The 11,601-nt window shown below is 32.5% G+C and overlaps 1 protein-coding gene across 1 annotated transcript; it reads left to right on the forward strand.

Moving 5' to 3' along the window:
• Positions 1-385: 385 nt before the first annotated feature.
• LOC110691768 (transcription factor FER-LIKE IRON DEFICIENCY-INDUCED TRANSCRIPTION FACTOR-like) lies at positions 386-4,514 on the forward strand. Its single transcript, XM_021868712.1, has 4 exons — positions 386-1,105; positions 3,381-3,578; positions 3,751-3,924; positions 4,027-4,514. The coding sequence occupies exons 1-4, from the start codon at positions 575-577 to the stop codon at positions 4,120-4,122; spliced, it is 999 nt and encodes a 332-aa protein (XP_021724404.1). The 5' UTR covers positions 386-574; the 3' UTR covers positions 4,123-4,514.
• Positions 4,515-11,601: the final 7,087 nt, after the last annotated feature.

Genomic DNA, 11,601 nt, shown 5'->3' on the forward strand with positions numbered 1-11,601 from the left:
TGGATAGCAAATTAGGGATGAAAAGAATTGAAGGGATTAAATTCTAAGAAAATTACCCCTGTAACAATGGAGAGATTTGGAAGAAAAACTCTCCATTCTTCCTTCCCCTTCCCTTCCCTCCCCTTCTTTTCCTTCCCTTAACTTTATCCAAACAAGCTGTTAGTTTTTTTGGTGTTCTACCCGCTTCACCCTTTGGGCTAATCCGAATTTGAGGATCAGTTTTAGGTGGTTAGGTTCCAGTTCAGGTTCCAGTTCCCTCCCAATTGTGGTTGCGGGGGATCAAACACTCGGTCCTCCTTACCAAGTGTAACCCCAATCACCACTACACCAACAACCAATTGGTCTTTGATACAATTAGTAAGAAGCTTACTATAAAATAATATTTTAAAAAACTATTAGTAAGAAGCTTTAATCGAATTTTTAAGAATAAATTAGTTTTCATTTCCCTACTAAGTACTAACCCTCTAATCCGCTAAGTATAAATAAGCACATAAATGAACTTGCAAAATAAAAAAGGTCAACACACTCTTCTCTCTCTCTCTCTCTGACTTTTTCCCACAAAAAAGATCTAGTCATGGATGATTCCAATTCCTCCACCCCATCATTACCACTAATTCATGATTTTAGCCTTGATTTTGTTGAAAATGACATTAATTTTAATCATGTTATTGAAATGTTAAGAGGATCTGAAACTTCTGATCCTTCTAGTATTTGTGTTAATCAAAACTTTGATCCTCTTTCTTTTACTAGAAATAATGATGTTTCTGATAATTATAGCATGAATTTCTACCCACTTTCCCAAGATAACAATGTTTTTAATACTTTTAGTTCACCAACTATGTCTTGTACCAACAATACTATGCTTAATTCGTTGTCCGGGTTCGAAGATGGTAGAGGAGGTGAAGAGGAGGAGGAGGATGACGACGACGATGATGATAACTTGGAGGCCGGAGAGCATTCTTCGGCTACTACGAAGAATACGTCGGGTTCTTCGAAGAAGGGGAAGCTCGATCGATCGAGGACGTTGGTTTCGGAGAGGAAGAGGAGAGGAAGGATGAAGGAGAAGCTCTATGCCCTTCGTGCCTTGGTTCCTAACATCACTAAGGTATGCGTATTAGGTGGTTTAATTATTTTTTTTTAGTAAATTTTCGTGTTAACTATGGAATAATTCACGACTATTTACCAACGTGACTATCAAACTTATTACGTATTCTTTTGATGTTTTGATGTTACGGTAACTTTAAAATTTTCACCTAATTTTTTTTATGGAGAAATATTATTTGATGGCTCACAAGTTAATGACTTATTGTATGACACATGTAATTGTTAGATTAACTTTGAGATTTTAGTAAAAATGTATAATTGTAATATACTAATATCCCTTATATGTAGTCCTTGCCTTTTATTTTCTTATCATGCATGTTTGAGAGCAAATTACTCTCATAATTTGAGAATTGCAATTTTTTTTGGTGCATAAGAGGGACAAGCTCGAAAAAAACAAGAACAAACTAAGCAACTAAAATAAGCCACCCTTATTTGAGAATTGCAATTTAATTACACCATTAATATATATTTTTGGGTGATTGTGGCCGTTAAATTAATATAATGTTATTTTATTCTCTAAAAACATTGTGCGGAGTAATAGAATCATTGATTAAACGCTCAATTTAACGTACTAATCATGAAGTGTACAAAAACACCTTAGCCAAATTCTAGAAGTACATCTCTTCATACAATCATACACAGGTAACACTACTACATTAGGCTTCCAAATCTCCGTCCCAAATTTAAGTAATGGTTGATAGTATATATTTATTTTTATTTTTTTGAAAGAAGTTTTGGCTGATAGTATGAGGAAAAAAGATAATTTCTAAATTTGCAAAGTATTCAAGTTAAAAATGAAGAATTTATAATAAAAAGATCTATGTATACTTTTGAGTATTATTAATTTTTTTTCCCCATAAGTTCGAATTACAGGGTATTAATTTATTTGTGAAGTGATGATTTGATGATATATATATGTCAAGTTACCTAACACATACTATGTATGGTTATTTGACTTATTTGAGATCAGTTTGTGAAGTGATTTATAAAGAAAATTAGATAATACTATAAAGGGGAACCGTGCAAACATTTTGGAGCTACTTAAAGGGAATGTAACACACATAGAAGTTAAAATTTAGACAATAATTACATAGTCAACTTAACCACTAAAGCAATGTTTTTAATTTTTTTTTATTGGGATTTGAAATTGAAAAATGCCTATGAAAGAAAAAAGGGAGACAAAGATGACAAAATGACAAGGAGGGTGCAACGAGTATGGATAGTGATGTAAACTGGAAACAAAAAGACTGGAAACAAAAAGGAGAGCATATTACGATTTTATTCTCTACTAAAAAAAAAAAAAACCCAAAATTGTTTAAAAATTAGACTATTTCTATTAAAGGAATATAAAATTGAGCACATAGTTCATTCATAATTTAATAAGAAAATAAAAATTAGACTATTTTCATTCATAATTTAATACGAAGTGTATAATATGATGAGCACATAGTTCAAAATTCATGTATCATTATTGAGACATCTTTGCCTATCAAAAAAAAAAAAAAAAAAGGACATCTTTAGCAATAACATTCACAAGCATTTCTCTCAGGTGGAGGGTTTAATTTTCTATTTTCTAATGCCCTTTTTTTTTTTTTTTTTTTCTTTTCTAATGTTTAAAAAAAACATTAAATTATAGGATTTTCAATAATATTTGCAATAAATAAATAAATAAATAAAAATAGACTAGGTTCGATTCATGGAATTTTTGAAAGCAGACCAAGAGATACGCAGATTTGCTATTTTGAGTTTGATAAGGTTTCACATGCAATAATTCAGAATCTTGAGACAAAACACCATAGTTGTTGTACGAGTATTAAACAAGACAAATGAGCTTACTATAAAAGTGCATTACATTATTTAGACAAACAACGCGGCATTCAAAATTATAATCATGAATCTTCTACCATCTACTATATCTAAATCCAATTATGGGGTGCATGTTTGATCTTAAATTAAATTAATCTTAACAAAATAATAATAAAATGTTACGTCATGTTCCAAGAAAGGGTACATTCATTTATGTTACTCTTTGTAGTTGAAGGTTTTGAAATCTGATTCGTATAATAAGAAGCTAAGCTATTTTTTAAAGCACAATTATAGAGTATAATATCAAAAACTGTTATTTATTATGAAGTATTATATCAAGATACAATGATTAAATTATTATTGTAGTTCAATTTTATTTACATCGTCAACTTACATTTTTTTTTTTTTTTTTTTTTTTTTTTTTGCCAATTTTATGTTTATTGGAAATTAACCATCATTATTTGTTCTAGATGGACAAGGCATCCATAGTTGGCGACGCCGTGTTGTATGTGCAAGACTTGCAAATGCAATCAAAGAAGCTAAAATCTCAAATAGAAGGCCTTGAATCATCTTTGAAAGCTGCTGAGAGAAGCCAAGGTTATGCCGATACCCCTAAGAAAAATGCTTCTATTGACAACTTTCTTCCGGTTTGTAAGATGATTGTGCAGGTACGTTCTAAAGATATAATATCCCAACCCATCTATAAATATTATCTCTTAATAGTTATGTTGATAGTATAAGTTGAAATCGTCATAATATGACAACTAAATTCAAGTGACATTAGTATGATTTTTTATTCATTTGACTATTAACCATATTGTACTATTGAATGTAACGTAGATGGATGTGCTTCAAATTGAAGAAAGAGAATTTTATGTGAAGGTGGTGAGTAACAAAGGACAAGGTGTAGCAGCGTCCCTTTACAAGGCGCTTGATTCTTTGACTACGTTTACAATCCGAAATTCAAGCTTAAGCACTCTATATGAGCAATTCGTACTCACATTTACCCTAAATGTAATAACTTTGGTTTATTATACATATAATCTTACTTTTCGATTTTACAATTTGATTGAATGAAATTATAGCAACCTAATTCATGAACTTTGTTTGGAACAGGTTGCAAAATGTAGGGAGGAATTTAACTTGCCTAACATGAAAGTGTGGATAAGTGGGGCTTTTCTTAACCAAGGATTTGAGTTTCAATGTTTTTAATTGAGGTTATTCATCAGCTCAAGATGTTTAATTTTCACAACTTTTGTAATTTCTTTTATGATTTATGTAGATCTAGTTATGTTAAAAGAAAAAGAAAAAAAAAATTAGCTGCATGCATAACAAAAGGTCCATAAGGATGCTTGCTTTTGCATTATGGAGATATAGTTCCAACAATGCTTGACAATTAGAACTTTGCAAAATTCATAAATTAGCTTCTATTTTCTTGGTAAATCTATTATATCCAATGTCAATTCTTCAAGTTTGTAATATATAATTTTTTATATTAAAACATACTTGAAACTAGAAGAGAAATGGACTCTGACTCGAAGCTTATGTAAACTTGGCCGAAATTGACCCGACTTGTGTTAAATTTAGGTCTCAATAAATTTCTCTATATTTCTCATGCATTTTCTGTTGTATATTCTCATTTACAATATTCGGCCACAAAACAATATATAGATAATAGGAATATCTAACCCTAATATTCCTAAGTATCTTAACTTTATAAAATATATTACATTATATATTTTCACAAGATATTCTCCAAAATATTATTTCAACCCATCTCTTAATACTAGACTCCTCTCTAAGATTTTTCATTAATGGTTTGCTAAAGTATATATTTTTTTTCATGAAATTTCAGCGCCAAAGATTTTCACTACAATTGAATACTAAATTTCCCTCTCTTTCCTCTACAAAGACGGGCTTAACCACTGGCGGAGCCAGCATGGGACAAGGAGGGACATCTATCCCCCCACTTTCTTAAAAAAAAAAAGATTAAGAGCCTGTTTTGTTCACCTTATTTTCACTTATTTCAGGTCTAATAAGTTCAGTTAAGTTAAGATAAATTCAATTTAGAAAAAATAAGTTCAGATAAGTTATGTTCAGGAAAAATAAGGGGCTAGCCCCAGTTACTCATTTTGAGTAACAACATATGTTACTCAAATAGCACAATTGTAAATAATTGCTTCTTCCTCCTTCTTCCTTCCCATCGTCACAGCCACCACCATCATCACAACCATCATCACAACCATCATCACAGCCATTACAGCCACCACCATCATCACAACCACCATCTCTCAAGCCGATCTTCTTCTTCCCCATCGACCTCCGATCTTCTTTCCCCCGTCGACCTCTTCTTCGTCCTTTCTCAAGCCCACAACGCCGCGACGAAACAAAACTCAAGCTTCCTCATCTCCACCTTCCCCGATCTCCACCCACCTCCCCCGAAAACGAAAACCCTAGGAATGAAGGGTGAAATTAAGGGCATGGTCAACCCCAAAGGGAAGGGGTGACCATGTCCTCCATTGAAGCTCCCTCAATTGAGCTTAATTTTTGAAGATGGGCGAAGAAGTGTTGATGGTGGAGGCTATGGTGATGTGTTCGGCCGGAGAGATAGTGGTTGTGGTGGTGAATAAGTGGTCGGCGTGCAGTGCCATGGTTGAATACTTGAGGTAGAAGAGGAGTGAGGAGAGAGAAAGTTGAATGGTAGTATTGAAAAGACAATAGTACCCCTTTGAGTAACATATTTTGTTACTCATGTTGAGTAACTTAGATTTCCCCAAAATTAAGTTCTAATAAGGGTTACCCAAGTTCAAATTACAACTAAAATAAGTTTTAATAAGTTCCAATAAGTTCAGTTAAGTTTAGTTAAATTTAAATAAGTTCAGTCTAGTTCATATAATAAGTTAGATAAGTAAAAATCAAGTGAATAGAACACACCCTAAATACATAATTGTGCATGCAAAATTTTATTAAACAAGATGAGTGGAGCAGTGGTGAGTGGAGTAAGCCAGTATGCAAGGGAATTGTATGCATGCAGTTCGATCTTTGCTACAGTATTTTAATGTTGGATATTATTAAGACTAAGCTAAGTACTCCGTATTTTAATTTGGATTTTTGTGTTGTAATAAAACTTTAACTATATGTGCGTTCAAGTAATTTTTTTTTTTTTTTTTTTTTGTCAAACTATGTGATGTCTATTTGTCCCCCCGCTTTGAAATTTCTAGCTCCGCCACACACTAGGGTTCACTATCAAATTTACCGCCATAAACTCAGTCTCTTCTTTTTTTCATGAATGATCTGTTATCATCATTTTAATGGTTCGTTGTCTTACTTGTCTGTGATTTATTCATTGTTATAATATATAATATCCAACAAATCCTAGTTACATACAACATATTATTTTACTAAATTCAAATAAAATGTCTAAAACTCTGCACATTGCTGCAGTTTAAAAAATGAGGGATATATTATTTTTGCACATTTAATAAATAAAAACTTTCTTGAATGATCAATTGATAGTGGACTTTTACTAAAGCAATGTGAGAGCAGAAATTATGTGTTCTGTAGTTCTATGTTATAATATACTCACATAGATAAATTGTTCATGCCATATGAACTGTAAATACAATAATATTCGGTGATAAGACTAATGGCAAACCTACCAGAGCAGCAGACAGTACACTACAATAACCTCTCACAAGTTATTTCCAACTCAATCCAGCTTAGCATGTCGAAACTCAAGAAAGGGAGAACGCTTGGCTCCTATCAAAATGAAAAGGGTGATTTTACTACCACGACCTAACCAAAGCTCCATTGCTTGCTTTGGCAGGCGCCTTAGGTTTCAACACAAATTTGTAAGAAAAGATGAGTCGCATGATGGATGTTAGCCCTTTGCAGTTTGCACGTTGCTTACTAATCTGTTAGACATATAGTTAAGGCTCCCAAGTACATTGCAAGACTAAGTGTTGTGCTACAAAAAGGCTAAGTAAGAAAGCAAGCATGCAACGAAGGTTTTCAAAGATTTGTTAGATTGTTTTGAAAGAGTGTACAAATTAAAGAGTTTGATTGTGTTTTTTTTTTTTTTTAAACACAAAAAGGAACTAGATTATACGGAGTATCAAGAAAGCAACAGCTTCCTTGTACAAAAGATGGTTCGGAGAGTTCAAAAGTAGAAATATACTGCCACCAACATAAACTGAAAAGTACGTAAAAAGCATAATTAAAAAGATCTTCAAGCTGCTGTCAAAAGTCCACAAAGGAAACACCTGGTGCGCAAAATGGGAGAAGCAAGCAACAACAACAAAGTAGAGAGAACTAAGTAGCAATGGGATCTGGAATTTCAGCAGCATAAGTTTCAAATAGGTCAGCAGGGGAATTATGATACAAAACTGTATTTCTAGTTCTTTACTTGAGTACTTCCAATCGCAACAAGCTGATGTGCCATATAGTTTACAGTTCTCTTGGCATGCAGAATAGTAACAGATTAGTTTCTTTGGAGAAGTTTAGCAACATCTCTAATGATGTTACCCAGATCATGATTCCTGAAAGAGTTTGGATTATTAAGCATCTTTCCAGCACTCATAACATTGAAGTTCATGGCATATCCAATCTGCCATAGGCCTTTGTAACATCTGATTATACCTCCACCTCTTGCATTAACAAGATCCATCCAGGAACCATCTGTATTGTGCTTGTAGCCTTGTACTCCCTCCATCCCTTTTTATAGTTACTATTTATAATTTTGAACCTATTCATAATATGAGATAATCTTCTAAATTACTATTAATATATAAGACATAACATAGTCATGTTGGGTCTTATTTGATTTGTCTCGATGAATAGATTATTAATATTCAATTGTTATTTTTTACAAATAAGCAACTAACGATATTTATGGTCAAAGTGTTGCATTGGCTAATGTGCACAGTCCAAATGAGAACTATAAAAAGGGAAGGAGGGCGTAGTATCCTTTTTGAGGGGGAGCCCAAATCCTAGTGATCGGGCACTAGTTAGAGATATTAAGATTACAACAGCCCAAATCCTTAGAAAAACATGTATAAAATGCTTATGTGACTAGCTCTAAAAGCCTATCTCTAACTAGTTATAAAAGCCTGTCTCTAACTAGTGCCCCGATCACTAGTGAGCCTTGATTTTCCACATGTTTTTCCAAGCAAAATAAGATAGAAAAGAGATATTAAGATTATAAAAGGGTAAGATGGAATTATAAGTCGATTTTATAGTAAGAAAGACCATTTTTATCAAGAGACCATCTAAGCCTATTAGAGACAGAAACCAGCTTGGGGAGAGGGAAAGATTTAATTAAGAGACATATATTAGGAAGAATAATATGAGTAACAGTACATCATCTAAGTGTACCATTCATTAACAGTCAATGACCTTTAGAATCAGAAATATTAACACCAGTAATAAGGTAAATAGGACAATCATCAATCCAATGGTGAAACCATAGAGAAGTATCCTTGCCATCCCCAATGTTAATAATAAGACCTTTCTTGAGGATGGTCTCCCAACAAGAATGTCATTCCAAATAATAATGGAATCTGAATTTTTTTTTGCTATAATCCATAAAATTCGAATATTTGAGATATTTTTTGGTAAGAATCTGGACCCAAAGCTTAGAATGTCGAGTTGGCATTTTCCACCCAAATTTGGCCATACAAGAAAGATTCCTTGTTTTTAAATCTCGAATGCCTAGACCCCCTTTAGCTATAGGATCACAAACAACGTAACCTTCCAATTAGTTCTTGGAATGTATTTAGAATGATTAACTCGATTCCAAAGAAACTGTTTGCAACTTTTCTCTCCAGATCATGAATAACATTACGAGGGAAGATGTTAGTCTGTATAGCATAAACCGGATAAGAATTTTAAACGGACTTGACAAGGGTACATCTACCGGCCATATTTAAAAGGATAGCTTGCCAAGCTTTAACTTTAGAACAAGTTTTATCAAGCAAATGAAAATAATCTAATAAACTTAAACGTTTGTGACTAATAATGATACCAAGATACTTTAGTAGTATTGGTAACATTACATATGTTACAATTAGATTTTCAAACATTGAAATTCATTTTTCTAGGAAAAATAGCAGAAGACTTTATGATGTTAATTGAAATACCTGAAATAGATTTGAAATTGTTTAGAACATCCATCATGACATGAATGTTCCTAAGGGAAGCCTTTCCAAAAAAAAAAAAAAAAATAGTCGTCATCAGCGTAGAAAAGATGCGAAATGCAAATGTCCTTTGCAATTTTCAAAGGTTTCTAGGATTTATTAATTAACTTTATCTTGGATCATACAAGATAAACGATCAAGATCAGACAAAGAACAAAAATGTAAGGAGAGAAGAGACGCCTCGCCAAATACCTCCAAAAGGGGTAAAAGGCTTAGTGATTTCCCCATTCCAAAGAAGAGAAATGGAAGGAGTGCAAATACAACTAAGAATAAGCTCTACAATATTAGAAGGAAGGTTAATGCTAAGGAGTGTGTCTTTAATAAAACTGGATTCTAAACTGTGAAAAGCTTTAGAGAGGTCAATTTTTAAAGCCATTAAGTTAGCTTTTTTAGAGGCTTTGTTAAAATGGTGAGCAACTTCTTTAATGATAATAATATTCTCTTCAATGGATCTATTAGGGATAAAACTAAATTGAAAAGGACTAATAGGTCATTAATAATTAGTTTAGTTTAACCCTATTAGAAATACATTTAGTGATAATTTTATGAATTGAATTGCACAAACCTCAAAAATCTTTCATCAAGGAAGGATTGTTAAAGAAATGTAAAAATCATTGATGGAAGAAGGCAGAGCTCCTTTAGAAAAAAAAAAAAAAAAAGTCACCTATGTATATACCAGTATAAAAAAAAAATTAAAAAAAAAAAGTAGTAATAGAAGAAGAGGAAATCCAAGTTACTCAATATGAGTAACAAAATATGTTACTCAAAGGGTACTATTGTCTTTTCTATACTACCATTCAACTTTCTCACTCCTCTTCTACCTCAAGTCCTCAATCATGGCGCTACACCCCGACCTCACTTCTTCACCACCAAAACCACCATCTCTCCGCCGAACACTCCGCCGACCACATCACAACAGCCACGCCACCATCATCACTTCTTTTAAACATGTTTTCATTTTCTTTTAAACATTCATATTTTTGGGCAGGATTTCAATGAACCCACTTGAACTCACCATGGACCCGTCACTGTCTTTCAAGGATAAAATTATACCTTTACTTTATTTTAATGTTTTAAGTGAAAATATTTATTTTAATGTTTTAAGTGAAAATATTTAGTATTACAACCTGCATTTTATCGCCAATCTGCACCCAACTTTGGAGCCAAATTATTCTATCAATTTTATACAGTCAAAATTTTTTAGAAAGAGAAAGTTGAATACCATCAATTCTAGCAAAATGTTTTTTCTATTAGTGATATTACTTCCTCCGTGTTTAAATAAATAAAACGTTTTAACTTTTTGCACTACTCATCTTATTCACTTTAACTAATGTTTGTAATTTATACATAAGAATAAATATAGTCTTGTGAATACTTGTTGGAATCGTATCAATAAATAGTTTATTAATATTCTAGTGTTATAATTTTATTTATTGATAACTAAAGCTACTATTAGTCAAAGTGTTGTATTGACACACTTACACAAAGAAAACGTTTAATTTATTTAAAGACAAACGGAGTATCAAACACATCGTGATATCAATATTAAATGTTATTTAAAAATTCATGTCCACCCTTTACAAAATCAAAACTATGAAGATCCCAATTATTGACAAAAAAAACCTTTTGAAATCAGGATGCTCCGGCCATGCAGCCTAACATCGAAAAGAAAAAAGACCATTTTTACAAATATTAAACAACGAAATTAAAGGTGAACTATGATCAGAATACGTTCTTGGAAGATTTATAGGCATCCATTCTAGCTTGTCCCTAAATCTAAAACCTTTCTATATGTTCTAGACTTCTAGTTACAACCTTATAGTATGTTCCCACATCTAAAGAAACATACATACATGGAGGTTTCTACATACTTCTATTACATACAAATCTTCTATGTCTAGTATATACAAGAGTATTCTAGACATCTTTATGCTTGCACATATCCCACAAGGCTACAAGCTAAGAGCCTTGCAATGCCATCCATAGTATTCTAGAACCTTTCGAGAGCACTATCCTCCAAGTTGTACACAAACTTGTATTTCAGGACCCCCATTTGATTCTCCAAATGACCCATCATTATGAAACTGTCAAATGTAGGTCGCTAGAGATACACAAATGCAAAGTAGAAGCTCTTTAAGGGAAAAGGACTGCCAACTACCCATGGGAATTGAAACCCCTAGGCCATGATGTTGCCTTCTTGCCCAATGACCTATTCAACGCTCCTTATTGGTGTGACAAATGACGCAACTCTCATTATAGCATTTAGCTTGGGTAAAGCTCTTTATGATTTAATAAATGAGCTGAGTTTGAGTAATTTTCAAAACTCGTTTAACAAATGAGCATGAACATAAAACAATATATACTCCTTCGTATAAGTTCATGGATAACTCATTTATTTAAGTTCATGAACCTATTTATTCATGTTCATGAACAAGCTTATTAAGTTATTTATCATTTAATATTTCATGAACAAACTAATCAAACAAATTTTTAAATA

Source organism: Chenopodium quinoa, unplaced genomic scaffold (genome assembly GCF_001683475.1).
Source record: "Chenopodium quinoa cultivar QQ74 unplaced genomic scaffold, ASM168347v1, whole genome shotgun sequence".
Lineage (NCBI taxonomy): Eukaryota > Viridiplantae > Streptophyta > Magnoliopsida > Caryophyllales > Amaranthaceae > Chenopodium > Chenopodium quinoa.